Source organism: Colobus angolensis, unplaced genomic scaffold (genome assembly GCF_000951035.1).
Source record: "Colobus angolensis palliatus isolate OR3802 unplaced genomic scaffold, Cang.pa_1.0 Scaffold558, whole genome shotgun sequence".
Classification (NCBI taxonomy): Eukaryota; Metazoa; Chordata; class Mammalia; order Primates; family Cercopithecidae; genus Colobus; species Colobus angolensis.
In genome coordinates this window covers 1,101,955-1,128,132 of record NW_012119132.1, presented here as the reverse complement: position 1 = coordinate 1,128,132, position 26,178 = coordinate 1,101,955, and the positions used below count along the sequence as shown (strand labels likewise).

The window sequence follows — 26,178 nt, the reverse complement described above, 5'->3', positions numbered from 1 at the left end:
TTATACAAAGAGCTGAAAAACTACATAAACATATAAAACTGGCCCGAGGAAGGGAAGGCTTTGAATGTAAGACTAAGGAATTTGAACTTACTTTTGTAGGGGTGGGAAGAAAGCAATACTTAGCAAAATTAAACTTCAGGCAGGGTATATGTTTGAGTAGAAGGATACTAGAGGCAGGAGGACTAGTGAGAAAGCTATTGAAATGGTCTGCACAGAGGTCAGAGTGACCTAAAGCAGGTGGTAGCATTAGGAATGAAACACACAGAAGGCAAAATCCCCAGTTAGGCAACCAATTAAATGCATGGCAGGAGAGACAGAAATGAATTAAATGGAAAGGTTTTGAGCCTTAATGGCCCAATAAATGAAGATGCCACTTAAAAGCTAAGGAAACCAAGATGATGCAGTCAATAAACTTAAAGATAATTAATCATAAACTTCAGAGGCACTCACTGGCAGGAACTTCTATCAGAGCTCTGGGTTGGGGGAAGCCTAGCAGTGCATTCACTTTGCCATATACATGTGTAAAGTGTAAGTCATTTCTATTTTGCTTGCTTAAGCTTTTCCTTCACTTCTCCAACTTTTCCTTAGTCACACTCACCTCCTACCAGATGGCCCTGGAGAGGCGGTGGTCATTTTTATGTAACTTTTGGCATTCTTTCCTTAATTAGAACACCTTGAATTATATTAGCTTTAAGCCCTAAAAAATCTGAATCTGACCCTGCAAGAATTGTTTCTGGTTGTGAGGAAGCTGTGCTCACTTTTATTCTTGGACTTTGATGCACTACCCAGAAATTCAGGTGGAAAAAGTCTAGCATGGGTTTAAAAATCTACCAGAACATTTGGGACTGGGGGGAAATAAATGAGGATAGTTGATGGAATTACTCAAGAAGAGAAAGCAGACAGAGGAGAGAAGACCTAATATAAAATTTCTGTACCCTGACATCAAGAACAGGAAGAAGAAACTGAGAAAGAAGAGGAGGATGGAACAATCAGAATGGATGAAAACCACAATAAAACAATGTAGTCCAGTGAAATAAATGCCAACGGAAGAATGAATCTTAACTAAGTAAAGATGTAGACTGGTCCCTGTGTTGAAAAGACCAGAAAGGATGAGTGCTGATATAAAGCCATTCTTATGGATTGGTGGTCACTGGAAGGGAAGATATGAACAGAGGGAGAAGTCTGTCATGCCCCCCACCAGGTCCCATGGGGGAGCTACAGAAGGACAGTTTTTCTAACCTCCCTTAGGGGGATGGGGACTAAAGCTTGGTGCTGCTCTAGTGACAAGCAGTTTACATATCCATTGGGATATCATAAGATGGTAAGCTAGTATGATTTACATTTTACAAATGAGAAAACGTGTCCAAAGTCACATCACCAAACAGAGCTGGAACTCAAATTCCAGATTTTCCTAACTCTAAGTCCACTGTCTTATTTTCATGGCCAATTTTAAAAGAAATGCACCTATCTATCTTCACTATTATTAACAGTATTATTCAAATAATTATGTGCAATTTGGAATCAGAATAGCCTTGATTCTAATTTTAGGACTGTTTTTTGTGGTTCCACTTCAATTAGAAATGTACACATTAGAAAATGCAGGCTATTGCTTCAGTAATATTTTATATGTTTGTAACCCTTTGTTTAAAAATTAATGTGATAACATTTGTGAACATGTTAAGAAGCTAAAATGTCAGCACATTACTTTTCCTTCTTCACAGTTTCTAATCTGTAGAGCTTAATAAAAAAAATGATTAGCATTTCAAAAGAAAATAAGGAAAAACCTGGTAGAAACATATTTAGCAGAGAAAGTTTCTAAGTATGATCTGTTGTTTGAATAAATTTTTTACAAAGAAGTTCAAAGTAATCATTTTACTTCTTGCATTCATAAAGTGTTTATCAGTTTTCATCAATATAAATAAAAGAAGACAGAATTTTGTTTTTTTCATTTCATGGGCTGACTTTTCATATTTTAAAAATATTTTACGTTTATATTCCAATATCAATATTTAACACATGGATTAATGTATTGTACATGTTGTGCTGAACGATGAATTGAATAAATGCCAGGAATTATTAACAAGCAATTTCAGGTAAAACTATAAAACAATTTCAGCAACAATTACCTTAAATGATAAATTTTCATTCAATTTAAGAAATAATTTTCTCCCTCAGATGTTAATTGAAATTATTATTTTGTACTTGCTGTATCTGCAGACAGCAAGAGACTTAGCCCATGTAAAAGGAGAACGCACTTTTTCATAAGCGTTTTAACTTCTTAAAATAACACTTAGCTATTAAATAAAATTGCAGGCTGGCAGCTGTAGGTTCAGGCATATAATGGAAGAGAAAGATGGAAACACCAAAGCGGGGCAGGCAGTCATGAGCAAGGACCTGAAACTTTGATATATTTGAAGTTTTCACCTGCAACCTTATCTTCAGTTTAGTAGTAACACTACTATTTAGTGTTACTTGCTTATAGTTGCTTCTGTCCATTAACTTCCTTTGTTACTTTTTGCTATTATATTCTATGTACATAATTATATACTTAGAGTTGATGTTATCACAAACAATGCTTTAAAGGTATATTTTATAATTCCTAGGCTTATCTTTGTTAAGGGACTTCAGCTAGCCCACATCTATACTGCATTTTATTCTGTTGAAACTAGGTAGAATGTCAACAATAAAATTTGGAACACACCTTAGGTATGGCTAAAATTTTTTAAATTGACAACATTAAGTGTAAACAAAAATATAGAAACACTGTAATTCTCATATATTATCAGTGGATGTTTAAAATCATGCACCCACCTTGAGAAACTATGGGACAAATTCTAACAAAAGTCAAACAAAATCCTATTTCCCAGACTTTCCACTTTTAATACATGCTCAATAGAAATGACTGTTATTTCCCAACTCATTTAAAAATGCTTATAGGTATAATAGCCTCAAACTGGAAACAAACCAAACGTTCCTCCACATGAGAATAAATAATCAAATTGTGGTGTATGCATACAATGGAACACGACTCAGAAATAAAAAAAAAACAACCAATGATACATACAACAACACAGATAAATTTCAAAAATATGATGATCCAAAGAAAACAGAAACAAAAGAGAACATTCTTTACAATCCCATTTTTATCACCCTCAGGACAGGGAAAATCACTTATGATGACAGTCATCAGAATAGCAGCGAGGGAGAGGAGAACTGTGACTAAGATGTAGCTTGAGAGTCACTTCCCAGAATTACAGAAATGCCCTGTGTATGGATATGGATAGTAAACACATGGGGGGTATATATAGGTTAAAATTATTCCACTGACTTATACACTTAAAAACTTGCACATTGGCCATAAAAAAAAAAACAAAACTTGCACATTGTATTGTATTTAAGTTATATTCTATTGTTAAATAGAAGTCAAAACCAAAGAAAATCTTCATCATGCTTCTTTTTCTTTTCTCTTTTCTTTTCTTTTTTTTTTTTTTTTTTTTTTTTTTTTTTGAGACAGAGTCTCACTCTTTCACCCAGGCTGAAGTGCAGTGGAGCAATCTCGGCTCACTGCAACCTCTGCCTCCCACATTCAAGGGATTCTCCTGCCTCAGGCTCCTGAGTAGCTGGGATTACAGGCATAAGCCACCTTGCCTGGCTAATTTTTGTATTTTTAGTAGAGACAGGGTTTCACCATGTTGGCCAGGCTGGTCGCGAACTCCTGACCTCAAGTAATTTGGACGCCTTGGCCTCCCAAAGTGCTGGGATTACAGGTGTGAGCCACTGTGCCCAGCCACTTCTTTTTCTTACATGGCCAATTATTTTCTTTTTCTTATTTTTTTTTATATATGTATTCTGATTTTCCTCATAGGATTTTTTGCTTGTTGAAATGAAGCAGTTAACATGTGATTAATACAATAGAGAGCATCTTGAAAAGAAAGACATCATATAGCAAGCCTGTCCAACCTGCAGCCTGCATATGGCCTAGCGCGGCTTTGAATGTGGCCCAACACACATTCATAAACTTTCTTAAAACATGAGTTTTTTTTAATTTTGTTTTGTTTTGTTTAGTTCACCAGTTATTGTTAGTGCTAGTGTATTTTATGTGTGGCCCAAGACAATTATTCTTCCAATGTGGCCCAGGGAAGCCAAAAGCATGGACAACCCTGAATAGCATGAGTAAACACCTCAGCACCAAGGCTAGTAACAGAAGAGATGAAAGACTTAATAACGTTTAGTTCCCTCACTCTCCCTTCTCCAGGCTGCAACATTCTTAAGAATTGGAAACTTCGAACGGGTGTGGTGGCTCACACCTATAATCCCAGCATGTTGAGAGGCCAAGGTGGGCGAATCACAAGGTCAGGAGTTCGAGACCAACGTGGTCAACATGGTGAAACCCGTGTTTACTAAAAATACAAAAAATTAGCTGACGTAGTGTTGGGCACCTGTAATCCCAGCTACTAGGGAGGTTGAGGCAGGAAAATCATTTGAACCCAGGAGACAGAGGTTGCAGTGAGCTGAGATCGCACCACGGCACTCCAGCCCAGGCAACAGAGTGAGACTCCATCTCAAAAAAAAAAAGAAAAAAAAGAATTGGAAACTTCTATTCATTTCCTACTAATTCCATCACTGCCATAAACTTCCGTCACCTCTCCTAAATTCCAAAACCTCACTATGTTAATACGAGCCTCATGCACTTGACTCCTGACCCAGAACTGCTTGGTCACCCTTCTAACACATCTTGTCTCTTGTTAATCAAGCGCAGTTATCTGAGTAGATGCTAGCTCAATACCCACTGCCTGTGGAAATATATTAAATGCCTCCACATACAGAATCATCTCCAAGTGGTAGAAGATAAGAAAGCTAGAAAAGAAGTTAACAATAGAGAAAAATACCAATAGACTGAATACAGGAAAATATTATGCTCCTATACATTAATAGCACCATAAACAAAATTAAAAGGCAAGTAATTAGCTGAGAAAAAAATGTTAGCCACATATACAGAAATACAAGAAAGAGCTAACAACATCAATAAAGAATTCTTACAAATCAATGTTAGTAAAAGGAACACATCACTAGACTGACCCAAAAAGGTAATGAACAGATAATTTGGTGAAATACAATTGGCAAATCCACCTGTGAGGATGTTCAAACACAGTGGAAGTTACAACAGTGTAAAACAGTTAAAACGATGAGGGTTTTCCCTTCTTATAAAATGATAAGGACTGAAAATAGTAATTACAATCTGAGAGGGCCATTGTGCCATACAGTACAGGAAGTAATATAAAGAAACACAGAGAGGAGAAGAACTCAGTTTGGCAATGAGTACTAAAAATCTAAAAATAACTAGATCTTCTAACTTATTTCCACGCTTTGTACACAACACAAATATTTTGATTCAACTATTATATATAACAGTAGTGTGTGTGTGTGTATATATATATATATACACAGTCTCACTCTGTCACCCAGGCTGGAGTGCAGTGGCACAATCTTGGCTCACTGCAACCTCCACCTCCCAGGTTCAAATTATTCTCCAGCCTCAGCCTCCCGAGTAGCTGAGACTACAGGCATGTGCCACCATACCCGGCTAATTTTTTTATTATTAATAGAGGCAGGGTTTCACTATGTTGGCCTGGCTGGTCTCGAACTCCTGACCTGGTGATCCACCCTCCTCAGCCTCCAAAAGTGCTGGGATTACAGATGTGAACCACCGCACTCGGCCAGTGTTTATAAAATTTTTCATGGAAATACTTTATCTGTCCAATATCAAAAAGACCAGTAAAATAAGTGCAGTCTAGATAATATACCATGGAATCTCTAAATAGTTATACTATAGAAGGAAATTAATATCAACAAAAGATGTTTATGACATATTATTAGTTTTTTTAAAAAGGTTGCAAGACAGTCTGCACAGTAGGTTTCCATTTTTTTAAATGATTAAATATATAAAGGCAAACTACTGAAGGGAATATACCAAAATTTTAATAGTGATTTTCTTTAGATATGATTCTGGATGTTCTATTTTTGTTCTCAAACTTCTGTTTTCCAAATCCTCTATAGCGATAATTATAATCACTAATAACAAATGTTATAGAAAATGTCTATGATCTCTACATGCCTTAAAGAGTTTGGCAGAAAGAATTTAAAAACATAGGCTCTCCTTTTCCTTCTTTCATTAGTGATGATGAGCTATTAAAACAAGGCCATGTCCTTTTGCTTTAACCTCCCATCCCCAGGGATTTCACATTACAATGTTCCTTCCAATACCTACTCCTATCCTTCCCCAACCCAGACGTTAGTTTCTCTCCATTAAGAAAAAAAAAAAAAAAAAAAAACTCCACAGTAATATAAATTAAGCAAGGAACCATTTTAAACTGTCAGCTTAATGGTGCACACAGGAAATATGACTGCTCTCAGTTCAAGAAAATTTTAATGAATAAAGTAGCTAAAGAAAAAGATATTTTCAAACTGTAAGTGGAAAACTTGTTCAGTTTCTCAGAGGTTGTTTACTGCCATGGGAATTACTTGATTTAAACTTCTTCACAAAGTATCACTTGGATATGGTTAGGTTATTCTGAGTGTGGGTGACTCATTAATAAAGCTGAAGGAAAAGTGGGACAGTGCTAGGAAAGAAACCTAGAGCTGGACATTTAACATTCTTGTGTGTCACAGTCTACATTTGTAAAATTAGGGGTGGGAAGTAATTACTTGCTAAAATCCCACTTTGTACTCCATTTCTGATTCTAGGAGTGTTTTTGTCATCCATACAAAGTCAAAAAGAATGCAGAATTAAACCCAATAATAATGTCATTGTTTTTAGAAAAGTATAGATGATTTAACACCAAGAAAGAGGCAGTTCATAAAAGATTTAATGCTGAAAAACCACAAACATAAAAGGAGGCTAAAATTGGAAAAGACATTATAAAATCTAAAACTTTATAAATTCGATATGATAAAATATATGCTGCAAATAACACCTGCATCAAAGCTTTCTTGGTCAAAGGAAAATGTGTTAACTATTAAGAGATTTTCTTCCCCTTAAAAAATAAAAAGAAACACCTTAGTTTGCATTATAGACTAATCCTTTCAAAGGATATTGAGAATAGAGGACCAAAGAGTGTTTATATGGAAGGACAAAAGGAGAATGCAGACTGAGATTTAAAAGTTGTGTGTGTGCATGCATATAACCCTCAAAAGCATAACTCCACACCAAAAACAAAGAAGCAGCTGTACCCAGGGATGTTCTATTCCATCAAAACTATGTCTATGAGGCTTTAAAGGGAATCTTCTTGCAGTCTGCTTCCTATATGAATACTTCCCATGTGTAACAGTTCATTCTAAGAGAAGAGCTATAGATGTTAACCACTTGTTAGTATCCTTGTTAGCAGTATATCAACAGCAATTGATCACTAATGTGAAAGTATCAGGTTTTAGGTAACTTCCAACATCATTCTCCTTGTATTCAAGTGATTTTCCTGCATCCTTTGAAAGAGAAACCATCACTGCTAAGAATTGCTCCTTAGACAGTACCTGCTGGAGGCTTGCAAAGATCTTAGGTAAAAGTCGTAACTTGAAGATATTAGAGATATTAGTTCGTAACAGCATAAGGTCGTGTTCCTCAAACAATCGTGCAAGGACTGTCTACATTATAATCTCCTAAAGTGGATATTTAGAAATGCACATTCTTGAGCCCTACCCCCAGATTACTCAGTAGAGTCTTTAAAGGTACAACCTAGGCATCTGCAGTTTCAGTAAACTCCTTAGGTGATTCTGAAGAAGTTTAAATTTTAAGAATTAAAATTTAATTATATCTCTTTGTATTACATCTCTTCAACATACAGCAGATTTTAAAAAAAGCTATTGAGGTACTAAGAAATGAATTGTAAATGGTGAAATCACAGGTAATGGGAGGAATATTTAGGTTTTGCAGGCAATTTATTATAGCTTAAAAACCATACCATGCTAACTGTAGCTAGCTTTAAAGTAAGTTCTGACTAACAGAATGAACATATTATTGCTTCTGTGTGAGTAGAAGTGGTTATTTAGGAATCTTTCTCCAAACATTTGAGTATCTATGAAAATCTACTTTTGGACACTGAGATATAACAAAAACCACACTTCCTGTCTTCAGGAAATTTAATCCAGGAAAATTAGAGCTCTGTTTTGAAAGCATAGGACCTTTGTTTAAAAAACACGGACTGGATGTATCTTAACATCATCTCCTAAGCTCACTAATGATACCTGAAAGCATTCATCTTCACCTAGTTGGAGAGATCTCTGCTGCAGGGAAAATGTTGACCATTTTGTCAGCTAGGCATCATTCTTCACACTATAATAAGCAAAAGGCATTTCCAAAGTAAGACTCTCTTTGTACATTTCTTTTCCATTCTTGTGAAGAATCAAATGCTTTAAATTATCAAGTTTTTGACAGAGTATCTCAATTTTCCAAGTGCTCTTTAATAATTTCCTGCAAGTAATTGGGCATTTTCATTATATGTAGCTTCTTGTCACTGTTCATCTAGAAAACATCACAGCATTAAACAAAGATGTTCAGTCTGAGTGTTTTCTTGGGTTGTATGCATATTTTTTGAGTTATTTCAACAATGATCAAAAGCCAGTGAGCTCATCCTTCAAACTGGAATCCTCATTTCTTTTCCAAAAAACAAAAACTAATAAGCAACAAAAAAATTAAACTGTCACACTAACAAAACATATTAAAAGTCAATCAATAATCCTGGCCGTCGCACCAACAACTGCTACCTTTATTTTATTTTCCCACAAAGAGCCACCAACCCATTTTTTTTTTCTACTAGCTTAGCAAGTCCACATAGACTGGACCCTTTCAGTGTTTCTTTCCCAGAATCCCTGCAGAATCATTGATCTCCTTGATTTACTCATCTCTTTGATCTTTTGAGGATAGCCTAAAAACAGACTGTGCTCCCCTACGTGGGTGGCAATAGCAGCCCTGGAATCTTCAAACCAGCTTATGGGGTTATAGTCCCAGTTCTGCCAGTTACAAACATGCGACTAGGTCAGGCCACTTAAAGTGACCGGGTTGCAACGTTGCCCCACCTGCAAAATGGGGCAAGCATCTTCCATATTTAATTTACAGGCTTGTGTAGATATCATATGATTTAAAACAAAAGTCACTGTGTAAACCTTGAAAGCTCTACAAACGTGAAAATGAAAATGAACCAAACATCTCCCCACTATTAGCAGGATATCTATCAGACTCCTATAGAAATTGGTAATGAAGGAGGATGTGTGCCCACCCAGTCCATGTCGTGGTACAAATGGGGCCTCTGGTGTGTCAGAAAAGCAACCGGAGAATGGAAAAGAGATGGTTCCCATCTTTCCTATGTCTGTTCTAGGATACTGCAAGGCCTCCCGAAGGTGTTTGAAAGAACACAAGGCAGGCAGGTTAAGCGTGAAAGACAAGAGAATGGATTTGACGGCCTCTATTAGGCCTTAGGTCTTTTGGCAGAGAGTGACAGAATGTCCTACTCCAAGCAGAAGGCACTTGATAAGCACTTGATTGATTGGTCTCTGCATTCTTGGCACCCAGTAAAACACTGATTTGCCAGCAGAGTGTGTAAACACCCACATTTTGGTAATAACCTAAATATCTGCATATTGTGAATGAGGAGGCTGACTGAATGAAATTATGTAAAAACAGAAAGTCAACTCCCTGCAAGTCTTGCCTTCACCATTCTCTTTGTAGATGCAGGACTTTTAACAGTGAGGATATTAGGACATCCACAAGGGAAGGATGGAGCCCTGCCCTGCTCTTTGGGAGCTTTTTTCCTGTATGTGTGTGTCTGGCCCTCATTCAAGAATATGCTCCTCTCTAGCAACTCCCAGCCAATATCTAGGGAGCACAGCACTGTGTTTTCCAACTTAACTAAGAATTAGGTCTCTTTGCTACTGCCTTTCCTTAAGATCAGGACTAGGCATATGTTGTTTAACAGGCCTCACGTCTAAGCAAAATACTCACACATACACACACACACATGCATACAAAGTCACTCATTCAGTAGTAAGCTGCATTTGTCTGGAATTACTAACAAAAATTGAATTTGCAATTATTGCATTGTTGTTTTCTTTTAAAAGCACAAGTTAAAGTAGTGTTTTCTGCTCATGCTCACGTAAGATTGCCTTTCTCTCCATTTACCACATATCCATCTTTCAGTGCTTCTCTAAAAGCCTATATCTTTCATGAAGCTTTTACTGATTTCCTTGCTGGAAAATGTTTCTCTGATTTCTAAATACCTACAGTGCCCTAGCACAGATTGCTAAGTCATATTCTTTGGAGGTTCTATTTCCCAAATGGCAGGCACTCCATCACAAGGGTCTCCAAAAGTCTCCAAAACACTAGGGAATGTATGAATATGTGAGGTGGGACCTATATTCATTTTGGTTCCAGAGGAGCCAGTCAATGCTTTATCCAGGGATACTCTTCACTATTATCTGTTATCTAGAAAATCGTCTTCATTTTAAGATATTTAGAAGAAAATCCAAATTACATGGTTTCATAGATTAAACTTATTGCTGGCACTTACATACCACTATAAGTTAACCTTGGAGGAGGGGCAATATAGACAACTTCAATCATATCAGCTTCTTGTCTCAATCACATCTTGCTTTGACTGAACTACTCTGATCCTAAGGACTCCTGACTGTTGACACCACAGCTTAAAAGCTTTCTTCAGACTCTGGGGAGAGAAAGTGATGGGACACTCTGTAAAGTGATTCAGTTCCAAAGTATATATATCATCCCAGGTGATCATAAAGCTTAAATAAATTTGCCTCAAACTAGCATGAAATTTTGTCTAATACACAGTCCCCAAAAGAACCTCTTTTTAGAAAGAGGATGAAAACATTCAAACATGGATGTTAAATTCCTATTAAAACACTCATTTATTTTAAGAAATTCGCTAGTTATGTTTTAAAAATAAATAATTAAATTACAATTGCTGAGCATTTTCATTTGACTTGGTATTTTGAAATGCTTCTATTCTGTCTAAATGCTAGACTCTTAGCATTTGGCTATGGTATACTCATCAAAATGGCCACAGTGAAAGAAGTGACATTAGCAATTCTGGGCTAGGAAGCACTGTTTCTCTTACCGAAATCTCTTGCAGCTGTAATCCAGCCAGGTAAAGATAGCTTTGTGTTTGCTGACATTTTCAGAGTTGATTGGGCAAAAAAGGTGCAATCATTTTCCTAAGTCTTTCCTCGTCATCTTTACCCTCTCCCCACTAACCCCTGTGGTTATTTTCAAAAGGCCTATTCTAAATTCTAAAGGAATGTTCTAAGAGAGCAAGGAGAAAAATATTCAACACTAAACTGCAGCAATAGCCTTGACAGTTCAGTTCTACTGCAGGTGTCCTGGTTTAACTCCCACATGGACAAAGGGGATACAAATTGTTGGGTGACTACACAATATCCTCTTGTTAACATCTGTGTTATCCTCTTTTGGAAGAATCAGACCCAGGAAGGGATCTCAATTTCAACCCCTTGTCTTTTACTTAAAGAATCTACCAAATCAGTCTTGAATGATAAGAATGAAATGTGTTTTAAAAAGCTCAGAGGAGTCTGCATTATAACTAAGCTAAGTCCTTTCTAGTTTTTTTCCAGAGCAGAAAAGACCCACTGTTGGAGAGGGGTTCATCTGTCACTTGAGAGGCAGCAGCAATTTATCAGTTCCTGTGTCAGATGTTTACATAGTATCAAGTCTTCACAACAGTCCTACAGAGGCCCTATTTCACTCCAGGGAAAACCAAGGCTCAGAGGTTTAGACACTGATCAAGGTCAGATAGTTAGTAGATGCAATGAGAATTAAAAGAGTAATCCTTTATGTCACAAGGGAATTCCAGAATTCCTGTAATGTTATTTTCAGTGGAATGTGTGAAATGCCAGTAAATAAACAACAAAAATTCTGGTGTTAAGTTGAAGAAACAAAAAAAAATTTACTAAAAATGTAGTTAAGAGACTCAAACTTCAAAGCATTTACCATCCTTTCTGAATGTTGCTCCAACTTATAGCCTAATATAAAAACTCATTAAAAATGAGTAGTAGAGATGCTTAAATTCTCTATGTAGTCATACAATACCATCCATATAGAAACAACACAATTTCATTTTTAAAATCTTCAAGGCTTCATAATTAAGAGACCATAATTAAAATTAGAATACTCAAAGAAATGTATTAATCATCAGCCTTTTCTCTATATCCTGCCTTCAGAATTATACAATTTTATTTAACCATTTGCAGGATTCCTTTCATCTCAGGAGAATATAATCATATAATCAGACTCATCATCACTGTTCCCTTTTAATTGTAAATCATGACTGCACTTGCAAATTAGTCTATTATCACAGCAGATTATCAATTTGGTAGGGAAAGTATTTGCCAACTAGAATGAAAGTAGTTAATAAACATTAATAAACATCTTAAATCAATCACTCCTTTACTCTTGGTGTGGTGACAGATGTCAATTGAGATTAATAAATCAGTCAGAACAAATAAAGTGATGAGGAAGGGAAGCACAGGGAAGCCTCTTGATGCCCTGTGTACTTAAGAATCACAATGCCTAAAAACTAATTGGAAGATAAAGATAAGGCATTAAACCTTCAGAGAAATGACCTGTTGGAAATTAGACAAAGTAAATCCAGATAGTCATTCTCTGTGGGTCTGTTATGAACCACTGGCAATAAAAGCTAGAGGAGAAAACAAAATGCTCAGTCAGAATAAATTATGTTTATTGACAGCATAGTGTAGAGGTTAAAAGCATGGACTTTCTTTTTTATTTCTTTTCTCTTTTTTTGAGACAGAGTATTGCTCTTGTTGCCCAGGCTGGACTGCAATGGCTTGATTTCGGCTCACTGCAACCTCACCTCCCAGGTTCAAGTGATTTTTCTGCCTCAGTCTCCTGAGTAGCTGGGATTACAGGCAAAGGCCACCATGCCCAGCTAATTTTGTATTCTTAGTAGAGATGGGGCTTCTCTATGTTGGTCAGGCTGGTCTCAAACACTCGACCTCAAATGATCTGCCTGCCTTGGACTCCCAAAGTGCTGGGATTACAGGGGTGAGCCACCGTGCCTGGCCAAAAGCATGGACTTTCTAATGGGCCTGCTTGGGTTTGAATCCAGGGTCCACAACTTCAGTTTCGGTGACTTAACTATTTATTTTGCTGTGCCTCAATATCCTTATGAGTAAAATGGGAGAGTAAAGTACCTATCTCATAAAGTTGTTGTGAGGACTAAATGAATTGACATTTTGTTAAGAGTTTAGAAAAGCACCTGGCATATAATAAGCACTGAGTGATTGTTCAATAACTAAATGATATAATTGGTCATTTACTACCATTTTATGTGACTCTAGTTCTTTCTCTGCAGAGCCTTTTATGAGGGAGAATTGCAGTTGTGAAGTAATCTCACAAAATTTTTAATCACTTCCTCACTATAAGCCAAGATTTGCATTAATTCATTCTGTAAAAAAATAAAATAAAATTTAATTCTATTAAAAAGAAAAAACACAAATTTTACATTTAGAAATAAGATTACTGAGGCAAAATTTTAACAGTACAAATAGACTGTTTTTGTATAGTCTAGTCATTAAAGGCATCCAGATATCAATATCTTGTGTATTAAACAAGACTTTTGTATGAAGATGTTTATCAGAAGCTCATCAGGAGTGTTCCACTTTTAGTTATGGCACAAAAGGTTATCAACCAGCAGCATCAACAACTCTATATCTCACCTAGAACGAGTCCCAAGAAAGAGAATGAGTGGGGAACCCAAATACATTATTTGCATATTTAACAGCATGTCCAATTAGCCACTTTGCTGACAGAGATTAATTTATTATTCATCTTATTCCAGCATATGTTACTACTTTGACATACACATGAAAAATGACTGATACAGCACATTGTGATTTTGAAAACGTTAACTGTGGACTTCAAGAAAATGTAGCTTAGACTGTTGAGGATAGTTTCTCTGCTTCACCTTCAGAAAGATGTAATCTAGAAAATGATCAATTTTTCTATGATGAAGGCATAAATGGGCCAATATGAGATAACTTTCAGAAATGAATATGAAATATAAAGGAAATAAGCTATCAAACAATGGCCTGCAAACCAAATAGAAGGTTCAATCTCTACATACATCTTCCAGGCAAAAATTCTTAGAGGTATTTAAGTTAGCCATGCTCCAGTATTATTTCCCTACACTAGATTGTAATATATTTTATAATTGAAAAGGATAATTATACATAAAATGATATACATACATAGATATGAACTAAAGCATTCATTCAATTAACAACTACAGAATCTTGAAAAATTTGAAAGCCAAGTTCCTCAGAAAAACCATATACTTCTTTCAGACGTGCTTAGATAGTTTTATATTAGAAAGTGAAAAAAAAAAAAAGATAAAACAATGTGTTGCTTCATGCCCCCTCAAAACGTGCTAATCGGTTACTGTGAGAGTATTGTGTCACTGGGCTACCACACTTTTCCTGAATGTATTTTTTAGAACAGCATCACAATAAACTCCTAGTGAGCTGCTTTATGCTCTGTTACTATCCACACTTTAGGTTTTTCAGTCTTAACATAAAATGAAAGATTTCAGAATCTCAAATTATCTGTTTTAAGTAGCATTAAAAATAGTACTTATCTTTAAGCAGCTCTGAAACCTGAAGTCATCTAGAAAAACACGCCATGATGACCAGATCTAATAACCAAGACAGTAACTAATAGCCAAGACAGGCTAAACTACATAAATAATTACATGTACCATTGTTAGTCCAATGGCAACCCAGATAATAATAATAATAATTTAAAAAACATGCAGAAGTGATGTCCAAATAAGTAAATTTCAGTGCCTTGTATTTTACCACATATTAAAAAGCACTCCTTTACAATCTGTTTAATTTAATTTCTTTCTTTATAGTTGCTGATTTTCAGAGATATATCATAATACTTTTACCAATTTTAATTATTTGACAAACAAGTCACCAAATGTATATAAGAACATTTAAAATTTCACAACCATGCTTTAAAAAATGTCAGTCACATTATACAACATATTTGAACTGGGGATGTCAGAGCCCAAAAGAATCCTATATTCTGAATTTCACAATAAAAATGGCTACAAGATTCAAAGAAAGTTCAGAGAAAACTTAACATGTGCATAACCACATATCTTGAAAATACACTGGAGAAACACCTTTCTACACTTGCCTCAGTTAAAATTCACAAATCTCACAGATATAAGTTCCCACAATTAATGCAGCAGGGTCTTCTTATCTACTTGTATATTTGGTGATTAAAAGGAAGTCTGTACAGGAATCACCATATTCTAGTGTTAAAGCCTTTTAGTATAATAGTTACTATTTAATTAATAGCATTCCTTATCACTGCCTGAGCATAACCCTTTAAGCTGAATTTGAGAACAGTCTTCATTTATTAATCCATCTCCATCTTCCTACTTATTGACTAAGTATCAAAAGGTAATATTAGATAAAATTCCTTCCACTGAAATGCAGATATAAATTTCACATCTATATTGACTTGAAATTCTTAATAACTATGAGTTAGCTACTCTTTTGTGGTTAATTTTATTCTTAATGAGGAACATTTTTTGGGACATGAATTGGAAAGTACCAATGCTGGGACAAATTTCAGGCCTTCTAATTTAAATACAGTGATACACTGGGTTTTGTTTGTTAGTTTTCTTTTTTTTTCAAAACCCTGCCTTTTATCATATTGTCATTGAAAAGCAAATGTACTGTGGCTACTTATTAATTAAGTGACCCTCACATAATCATCATCTCCTTAAATTTGTTTCCTTGTCAGCAAAATGATGATCATAAGCCCTGCCAGGGTTGTGATGATGATTAAATGAGACACTTTACATGAAGGCACTGTGGAAATATATACTTAAAAGATAGCTGTTTTCACTTGGTTCTGTCAAAAGCTTAAGGGAATGCATTGTTACATGACCAACACTGAAAAATCTTGTATTTGGTGGGAGAATGGAATATTTTAAGAGGCTATTACAAGCTTCTATGCAGAGAGATATTCTACACCCTACATAGACCAGAAAGGGCTGGGCAAAAAGACCAAATGAAAGAAGCAGGTGCTTTTCTAAGAGGAAATTCTTGAGATCTCAGTTGTGAGACAAGTACTAGGCCAAACGCACCTTCAGCCTGACCACCACACCATGGCTCCTGTGCACCTAAATAAGCCACTCCTGGAATAATGATGAGGACAGTTGGATGGCTTAAGGGACCTGAATTTAATCTTTGCAAAAATATCTCCAGTTGCAATATGTTTAGAAACAACACATCTCCGGGAAAAGACAACAAGAGCATGAGGATTTTAAAAGATGCTTATGATCAAAGGAAACTTAGAACTGGAAATGATCTTAGAGGTCTGCTAGTCCAATTTAAAAAAAAAAAAAAAAGAGAGAAACGGAACAACAAAACAAGAATATGAATGACAAAACAATATTCAAAAGTCATGCTCATTATTGTTAATGATGGGATTGTTAACATCTCAAAATACAAATTGTGTTTTTTTTCTTAAAAGAGGCACACACTATAGTATAAATGAGTCACTGAGGGCTGACTGTGGTGATGGTCAACAGTAGAGGAAAGTTGGTTTTCTATATGAACCAAGTTTGGTTGCTCTATTCTCTTCTTAAAGACCAAGCCTCGGCCCGGCGCGGCGGCTGAAGCCTGTAATCCCAGCACTTTGGGAGGCCGAGACGGGCGAATCACGAGGTCAGGAGATCCAGACCATCCTGGCTAACATGGTGAAACCTCGTCTCTACTAAAAAAAATACAAAAAACTAGCCGGGCGAGGTGGCGGGCAACTGTAGTCCCAGCTACTCGGGAGGCTGAGGCAGGAGAATGGCGTGAACCCGGGAGGCGGAGCTTGCAGTGAGCTGAGATCTGGCCACTGCACTCCAGCCTGGGCGACAGAGGGAGACTCCGTCTCAAAAAAAAAAAAAAAAAAAAAAAGACCAAGCCTCTAATCCCAGTTAATTGTCTGAAAAGGGTTGCTTTTGGTCATACAGTGTACAGGTGAGAGTGTAGATGAATTAGTGCAGGCTCTCCCTTCTATTGGAGCATAGGCTTTATGGAAGAGTATTCTATAGGAGGAGGAAGATGAGTTAGAAGATATGGGTCTTACCACCATCTCTGCTGCTAATTTGCTATGACTCTATGAGTGTAGTTCACTTAAATTATTTACATCTCTGTTGTCACATCTATAAAATGAAAGGGATACAATCCTCAAACTTTACAGCTGAAAGAAAAGATGTTCAAAGTGGTAACTGAATTCCAGAAGTCAATGAGTTAATAACTGGCTGAATTGGGACAGGAACTCAGGTCTTCTGATTTCAAGGTCTAGATTTCCCCTACATGTGTTCTGAAGTCTCTTTTAAGTATTTCTTTTTCAAAAAAACAAAAAAAGAAAGAAAAACATTGGGAACCTTTGGGAACCTATTATAGTCTGGGCACTTTTAAAATTCATGGTCTCATTTATTCTTCCCTGATTGTATTTTCATTTTATAAAAGGAGAAAACATTCTTAGTAAAGATAAGCAGCTTAGTACATTTATACAGTGATAGTAAATGGCAATGGCCAAATTTTTACACAGATATACTTCTGAGAAATATCTCACCAGACCAATCTGCATTAATTATTTATAATTAGTGTAAATATAAATCACTGAATGCCTATCTTAACTACATTTACAAAATAAGCCTTATATCTGTTTGAAAAGTAGAAATTGTATGTTTTGTTAGAAAAAAGATATGCAGCAACTTGGTGGAAAGCAATTATATAAAGAGCTCTTTCTAGAACATTAATAATGAAGGGCAATAAAAAGTGGTGTAGATAAAATTTACTATTTTGATGTTTTTATCAGATCATTTCATGGTGAGTCCCAGATGATTGCTACATATACATAAACTTTATGTGTTTTGCATTTATGCTTGGAAATTACCTATTTGTAAGGAAAAAACTGAATTTGCCTCTTTAAGGATTAAAACTCTTTCCAACAATAGCTTGGATTTTAAGAACTAAGTTGTAAACTTCTTGATGGTTCTGCCTCAGATATCTTGCTTCCTCCAACCTCGCCTTGACTCTCACCCTTATTATTCTCTGGTCCTCCACGGTACATGGTACACAAACACAAACACATGCTCAGAGTAGGAATTTATGATATATTTACTGAATGAATGAATGAACGAATGATCTAAGAAATAAATCTATTAAAGTTTTAAGCAACCAAAAATTATTCTAAAGTGCCAGGGTTACTTGGATCATGATTGATTCAAAGATTCTTCCAAAAATATTAGCTGGCCATCTTGTTGAAAACAACATTTAAGCGATGAAAAATGTTGTCCAAGAACCCAAAGTAAGGAAAAGGTGTGGAACAGCAGTGTCTGTTCCAGCAGAATTGTCATAGCCAAAAACATTCAAGGTCATACATATAAATTTGTTACCAGCTAATTAATATTAAACATTAAAGCTAAATATTTTCCCAATATAGAGAATACTGTCAAAGGTTTTGCTGGCTCTCTTGGTTGCCACACAAAAGAGTAAAGGGATACTATGAAACAGTAACCTCCTGCCTCCTAGAAAAACAGAGAAACAGAAACCTCCCCAGCAGAATCAATGAAGTAATCTGCGGGACTCTGTTGAGGTACCATCAGCTTTCTAACAGTGTGCGTTAGTGTTAAAACATGCTTGAAGCAAAACCCTGGACCATGCTTCTTGTAATTATTTCTTAAGAGATCAACCATTAAATGGCATAGAGGACCCCCCTTAGTTTGAGTTTAAAAACCTCTGAGCTCATAGAATTGCTCTGGGCTATGGGCCATAGGTCTTGATTCTAATTCCTCTTTGACTCTGATCAGACATCTGACTCCGTCTTTTGGCCTATTTATGGTATGCCTCAGTATCCCTACAGGAAAATCATATTCACACTCACTCTGAAACCCTACCCATCCTCTTAGAAGTTTTGTATGTGCACTGAAAGTGTCTCAGAAAAAGAAACATTATAAATTCAAGATATAATTATTATCCTTATATAACACCATTAAGTAACTTCAATTACAAACGACACTTTTAAAATCTGTTAACACTTCCTTCTGGGAAAGCCCTTTTGCCCTTTAATAGTGTAAGCTAATCATGGCAATATAATTTCCGGAGCTCATATTTGTGGGAGGAGAAAGGCTGGCACTGGTGGCTTTCTCCTTCCTTTATCTCCTGAAATTATTAAGAGACTCTAAGCTAATTTTCTAAAGTATGCAGAGGCACTTAGGAAAGCCAGGAGCTGAGATGGGAACCTAAGCATTTAACTGACATCATTCCATGCTCCCCACATATGGCACATCACATAAGCAGTACTGGCTGAGCACACTGGTCTATTCTGGACTCTTGTTGGCATTAAGTAGCATTCTTAATTACAAACAGGCTTGCTTTTTATCATTTACAGTCACACAGTTCTCCCTTTATTTAACTAGAAAAAAACCCACAATTTTTCTATGGAGGTAGTTTCACCATTTATGTTTTTGAGCAAATGCAAAATATAAAAAGACCCTGCAGTGTTCTCAAAACCTGCTTCTCACAGGCACTTAAAAAAAAATCCTCATCATAATGTCTGCAACTGGGTCAGCTTGCACAAAGATACTCGGGTAGCCATGAGCGCTCTCTGCACCCTGCAAACCTTGTAAGTGACACCTCATAATAGTGCAAATGAAGCATGGCAAGATGAGAAAATGAAGAAGAATGAACCTGGATAGTCAACCCAGCAGTTTTCAAAACATAGGAGACTCAATTTTATTCCTTAAAATATACCACACACGAATTTTTATTTTACACATTCAAGCATATACATGCATTCCGTATTATGAAAGAAAATGTCTTATGATTCACAGAAATTCTAATACAACCAAACAGCCTAGTTCATTTGTTCATCTAGCCATATATATCTGCAATAGTCTCAGATGTTGAACAAAACCTCATTTTCACCTGTCTTGACTTTCAGCTATGAATTTATCATACTGTCATTTACCTTTGTGCTTTCCCTACACCCTCATCTATTAGGCTCAAGGGTTCTTTACTTGTGGGTCCTTTGTCCCAACAATTAGCAAAATATTCAGAGAGCTATTGACCCAACAAATTCAACATCACCTTTCTTATTAGGTTTATCTTTAAGCCATCACCCTGCCTGCCGTGTTCTCAGTCCCTCTGCACTCACACTTCACCCCAAATCTCCATCCTTCACCCTAAGAGGCTTATTTTTTTATCCTAATGTTCCTTGATTGTTCTATATAAAGTTAATTTTATTTTCAAAAGAGGGAAAGGATGAGGTATGAAAAATTCACACCTGGCTTATATTTGGCAGGGGTTGGTTACTGACAGGTAAGTTTGCGCCTCTGATTGAAAAAACAAAGAATCAGAAGAGGTGTAGCCTCTTCCAAAAGAGTGAATGTGAAGGAGGGTGGGCAGAATTCCAAAAATACACAAACACGACCATACAACAGAACCTTTGAAGGAAACAGAAAGCTTTTTGACCCAAAAGAATAATACCAACCACTATACACACAACAATTTTCTCTACTATCCTATTCTTTCTCTTTTTCGATGACAGGCACCTCTGATTTTTCATTCACACGCAGAGACAATCACTGTATTCTGGAGGGAAAGAAATGTTTGTAAAGGCCAGCAGACGGCGCCTGACTGGGGTAGAAGCTGCAGTGGAGAGGAAAAAGGAGTGCCCCACTCTGCAGCAGGGCCCCTTGGTCTTCTCCTCTCCCACGTTCCCAGCAGCCTCATCCCTCTGGAGAGAAGCTGAGACACAGAAAAGGAGAAGTTGCATATGAGATTATTAGCCAAGTGTTCCCCACTGGCACAATTAGGTACCCCACCCCCTGCATACCCTTATCTGCCTCACCACACAAACCCACCCTCGCTCTGTCTGCCCTTCCTGCACCCTGGCTCGCCTCCACCCCTCGGGACTCACATAATTCTGCACAAAGGCAAGGCAGTGGTTGAGAATTGCACTTAGGTAAAAGGAGCAACAAGCTCCTAGAATACTGTGGGCTTGTGGTGAGATCACCAGAAACTCTTTATTCCTTCAGAGGGATCTAATCTCTGTTACTTATAACAAAGAATCCCTGGCTTGGGACATCACTCATGTCTCCATACTAGACACTCTTAACTGGAGAGAATTGCTGGGAGGGAACTAGGAGAAGGAGAAAGGAACCAATTCCTAGAACCCACAGGGATGTCTTTTTTTTTTTTTTTTTTCTCTATTGTGCTCCCAAAGTGGGCTTGCTAGGACTTGGTCTCTCTTCAGTTAGATTCTGCTATAGCTTTTCATATCTAACCAGAATTGTCCCCAGGTAGGAAGCCCCCGCCCACCCCGCATCCATGGAATAAAGGGTCATCCTGGTAGCACCAGCAGCTGCTCAGGGCAGAGCAAACTCATAAGAAGTGAGGCAAAAGATTCCCAGCTGAAACAAGTCTGAAAGGTGACCGGTCCTGCAAGAAAGAGGTGGAAAACGGATATAAAAAAACTGCCCACAACTTTCACTCTGCTTTCTAAAAGAGTGCATTTTACAATGGGGGAGAAGAAAAATTGGGAGTGGGGAACGACTCACAAAACCAGACTGATGTTTTATTTTCTGGCAATTCGGGAAATCTGGAATAGACATTTATCTGAAAATTAGAGGAACCCGGCCTCACAGTGCTGGTCACTCTGGAGGAGAAAGCTGCCAACCAAGGGTTTCCTCTACACTCTAGCTATTTTCAAAGGGACAGGGCATTAGGAGAATAGTTTCCCTTAGCTCTAACTTCTCCTTCTCCAGGCAGACCTCCGGGCTTAGCCCAGCCGGCACTGAATGACTTGCCCTTCTTGGAAAGCATTAAACACCGAAGGAGGAAGTAAGACCTCCCTCTTTCCAACAGCCTTCAGACATGATCCTCAGGGAGATGGGTATGTGTAGTCAAGCCTCTCTCTGTTCCATTTAGAAAAGAACTCAGCCTAATTACCAAGGAAAAGACATATATTTATGTGCAGAGTGGATGGAAGGGGAATGGTGTCCAGAGGTCCCCTCCATCCCCGGTAAGGGTTGGCCCGCATTAGAGGGGGTGCCTCGGTTGCCCTCCTACCTTCTCCAATTAAGGGAAGGCGTGGGGGCAAAAGTAATCGGCCTCCTGTTGAGTGAGTCCCAGGACTGCTTTGCTGTCACTGCAGTCTGGGCGCACTTTGGAGGAATGTGCAGGCTGGAATCTCTCCCTCCCCCGGGCCAGAGAAGATGGGCAGGAGGTGGGGCAGCATACACAGCACAGACAAAAGGTTCTGCAGAGCCCTCTTCTCTCCGGTGCTCAGGTTCCTTAGCTAAGCGCGGCGCCCCATCCGGCCACTGAGTGACCTTCTGGCAAGTGACGCCCCCTTCTCACGGGGCCCAGCCGCGCGACCCGGGCTGGTCCTTTAGTAGGTGCCCACATCTCTCTCCCAGTACCTCGACAAGGAACGCCCCTCCCACTCCTCACCACCAACACCCGCGACGCCTTCCCCCATCCCCTTTCTATTGTCTTCAAAGAGATAAGTGTCTCGCACCAAGCACACCCAAATGCACCTCCCTTTTGTCGAGCTCCCATTTCTCTGAGCCTTAGGAGCCCAGGAGCGAGTGCAGGGTAGAAAGGGGGGAGTGAAGGGGTAACCCGCGAGAACTTGGCATCGCAGACCCACCGTGTCCGCCTCGCAAGGATGCCGGTGACCTGTAGATTGCAATAGGCACTGAATGATGCTTGCTGCTGCCATGGAAATGGTGGATGTGGTGCGCTCCCAAACTGGACGCCCCCCACGCCACTCCTAGGAGGCCGCTGAGGGTGAGCGGGACTATCCAAAGCAGGGCCAAGCGCCCCCCTGCGCCGCCACCGCCGCCTCCGCCGACCCCGGGCGAGCCCAGCTCAGCGCCGCACCGGAGCATCCTCTGGTACATGGCGGGGCGCCCGCCGAGGGGCAGCCGCCGCGGGAGGCAAAGTTTGGGGCGTGGGGAGAGGAGAGGGCGCAGGGTACCGGGCGGCGCGGGATGGGCTGAGGGGCCGGCCGCCTCACCGCTCCAGGGCACCCATCCTCTCCCTCCTTCGGACAGTCTTCTCGGGGTCCTGGAGTCCGCCGTGCCTAGCACCCCAAACAATCCGAAACATAGCCGAGGCGAATGCAGCTGGAGAGGGGCTTGTCCGGAAAGGCAGCCCCGGGAACGGCAAGCACGGAGCGGGTGGCTGCTCCCAGATTTCCAGGGCTCCAGGTTCTCGAGAGATACTCCCAAAGAGTTTCGGGCGAGAGTGCGTGCCGGCGGGTGGGGGGCCGAGAAATTGTTTAAAGCTCCTCCCGGAGGGTCCTCACTTCTACATGACAGCCATCCACCGCGAATCCACTAGGTAAATCCATTTAGCTTTGTGTGCGGGGACTAGGGAGGCCACTTCGCCGGCCCAACCTCCTTTCAAGACAGAAGTAGACCCCATGGAATCCAGGCGCCCCTTCCCTCCATTCAGCCCCGGCTGGCTCGCCCGCTAGCGCCAGCCTCCCCCGGGCTGCGCGCGGAGCAGCGGCGCGCATCGCCTGCTCCCGAGGCAATCTTCGCGTCCGCCGCCTCCTGACACTTACGCCCGGCGAGGGGTTCAGAGGGAAGAGTGCGCCCTTCTGAAGGAAGTGGGAATCGAACGGGGGAAAGACAGCTGAGAAGAAGATGCGGACGAAGGAGTAAGGGAGAGAAACAGAAAAAGAAAAAGAAAAAAAGAAAAAAGAAAGAAAAGAAAAACCACACACGCTGGTGAAGCAAGGGGCTCTATGCAAATCTGCAGTCTCCAAACAGCAAATCACTGAAGCTCGGATGCAATGCAGAGGACGAGCCTATGTAACGAGGGAGGCTGGTCTAGCTTCCCACGAAAATCGCCCTGCTTTGCCTCTCCCTTGCATTCTCCACGCATCAAAGGGACACGTGTAAGTCGAAACGGGAACACCTAAAAAGCAACTCTCCCTTCACCAGGTGATCCCTCCATCTGAACTACAATGGCAAATGGCACCCTTCCCCTACCCAATGGTTTAGATGTAACCAGCGTCTTTAGAGATCTTAAAAGGGATAGAATTCGGGTCTTTTTATTGGACCAAACTTGTTCTACCAGGTGTTTAAACCCAATCTGCTAAATATGGTTTGACACCTTGTACTCAATCATCAGTTGCGATGATCTGTTAATCACATACATTATTCATAACAAGGAGTCTTCTTCCCACTACCATACTATATCTCATATAAGGCAGTGGAAGTTCAGGGGACCAAAACTCACAAGGAGGGAAAAGGATGCATTAATTTGGCAGCTGCAGAAGAGGCAGAAAGTGGAAGAATGGGAAGAGACGAGAAGGGTCAGTAGAGAAACAGGAAGAAAGCAGAAAAGAAAGAAATGGCATGAATAAAATTGCTTGTATTTCAGTCAGTATTTTAGGAATATTTAGGAACTTCCAAGATCTCTCAGAAGCCCCGCTGTGATGATCTTTGCTAAGGGTGGAACTCCTCCTTTTTCTCATCCTGTCTTATAAAGAAAATAGCATCAGGAAATGAAAATTCCTAAATCTAGTGCCCCTAAGGGAAAGAGGACATTTATATGCTGTTGATGAAATACAGCATCTTTAACCAAAAGCTGTGTGTCCTAGATGAAAGACCAGCAAAGCCAGCATACATTTAAGAGTAGAAATCTAGCAATGCAAGTGGACTTGGCTAGGAGGACCACAGGCACTGGAAGCTGGTGATTAAGACTTGGGACTATGATTTAAACATTTCCTTTGTTTCCAAAAGATGATAAAAAACTATGACATGTCCAGTGGCCGGACTTTTTTTTGGGTCTTTATTTCTATTTAAAGCCAAAAGAAAGAAACTTTCAACCATGAGACTCTGAGATTCAACCATGAGACTCTGATGCCCACTATATAAATAGTGTCCAGTGGCCCCCAAATCACACCTGTATCAATCACACATCTCACATTCCTGTCAAAAGTTTATTTTATTATGCTAAAAGGTAGTTCTTCAGTAGTATATTGATTGAAACAGTTCAGCTTTGCTAAACACAATGCTTTTACCTATTTAAATATGCCATGTCTCTCAACCTTCCACAGCTGCTCAAAGACCAGCAGAAGCAAAATCTATCATTTTCCACTGTGAACTGTTTCTGCCCTTGTCCCCAGTCATTTCTTATTCTTTTTGTTATTTAGCAACATATGTATTTTAATTCACTAACAAGAGTCGTGATTATTCATTTTAAAAATATCAAGGAGAGCCTCAAAAAGAAAAGGAAAATCATCCACACAGTATGTTTTCAAGACCACAGGTCCATATTCTGAATTTGACATTTCATAGTGTTAGCATGGAAAGAGCACTGGATTAGGAGTTAGGAAATCTGTGCTGCATTTTTGATGCCACCATTTACTGGTTACATCACATTAGTTACCGAGTCTTTCCCTGAGGCACTGTGGCTTCCTTTATAAAATAGTCATGTTTCTATCTTTCCTAAGAATCCCACAGGGTAGAAAGGATATCATGCAATATTTAATGTTGGTGTTCTTTAAAATATATCAAATGCTCCCTGCAATGAAGGCATTATGTCTCTTCTCTCATACAGGTCTAACATACTTAAGCTGATCACCATGTACAATACATTCAGTTGCCTTCCATCTAAAAGATATGTAGAGCATTGCATTGTTCTCCAATACCCTCATATATTGTGTTAATCTGTCCTTGTCTCCCAAAATAAATGGTAGATTCCTGAAGGGGACAAAAGTCAAGTCTTCATTCCTACTCCCTCTAGTGTCCAGCATATGTGAAATATATCTAGTCTCTTAGTACTTACAGTCAATTCTCATTATTCACAGTAGTTGTGGCAAATAAAGTCGCTGTGAACACTGAATTAGCAAATACTGAACCATTGCTCCTATGGGGAAATATAGGGCTATGGTTCCTGTAAATCTCTGATCACATTTTTCATCACTGAATCAATCCATTACCTTGTTTCATGTATTTCTGAATGATAATGATACCTTCTTTAATACATAATGTTGATTCATTAACATTGAACTCACGACCAGCAGCACTCTAAGCA

General features: G+C 38.8%; 1 protein-coding gene across 6 annotated transcripts in view; it reads right to left on the bottom strand.

The window, feature by feature from the left end:
- Positions 1–26,178, bottom strand: part of NRXN1 (neurexin 1) — a 1,138,235-nt gene that overhangs the window by 421,130 nt on the left and 690,927 nt on the right. The window contains exon 1 of one of the 6 annotated variants that reach the window (XM_011961494.1): positions 22,775–23,891. The exons of the other annotated variants lie outside the window; for them this stretch is intronic. Coding sequence (XP_011816884.1) covers positions 22,775–23,027 — 253 coding nt within the window. The 5' untranslated portion in view covers positions 23,028–23,891. Of the gene's footprint in view, positions 1–22,774; positions 23,892–26,178 lie in introns of those variants that run through there. 6 annotated transcript variants of the gene reach the window in all.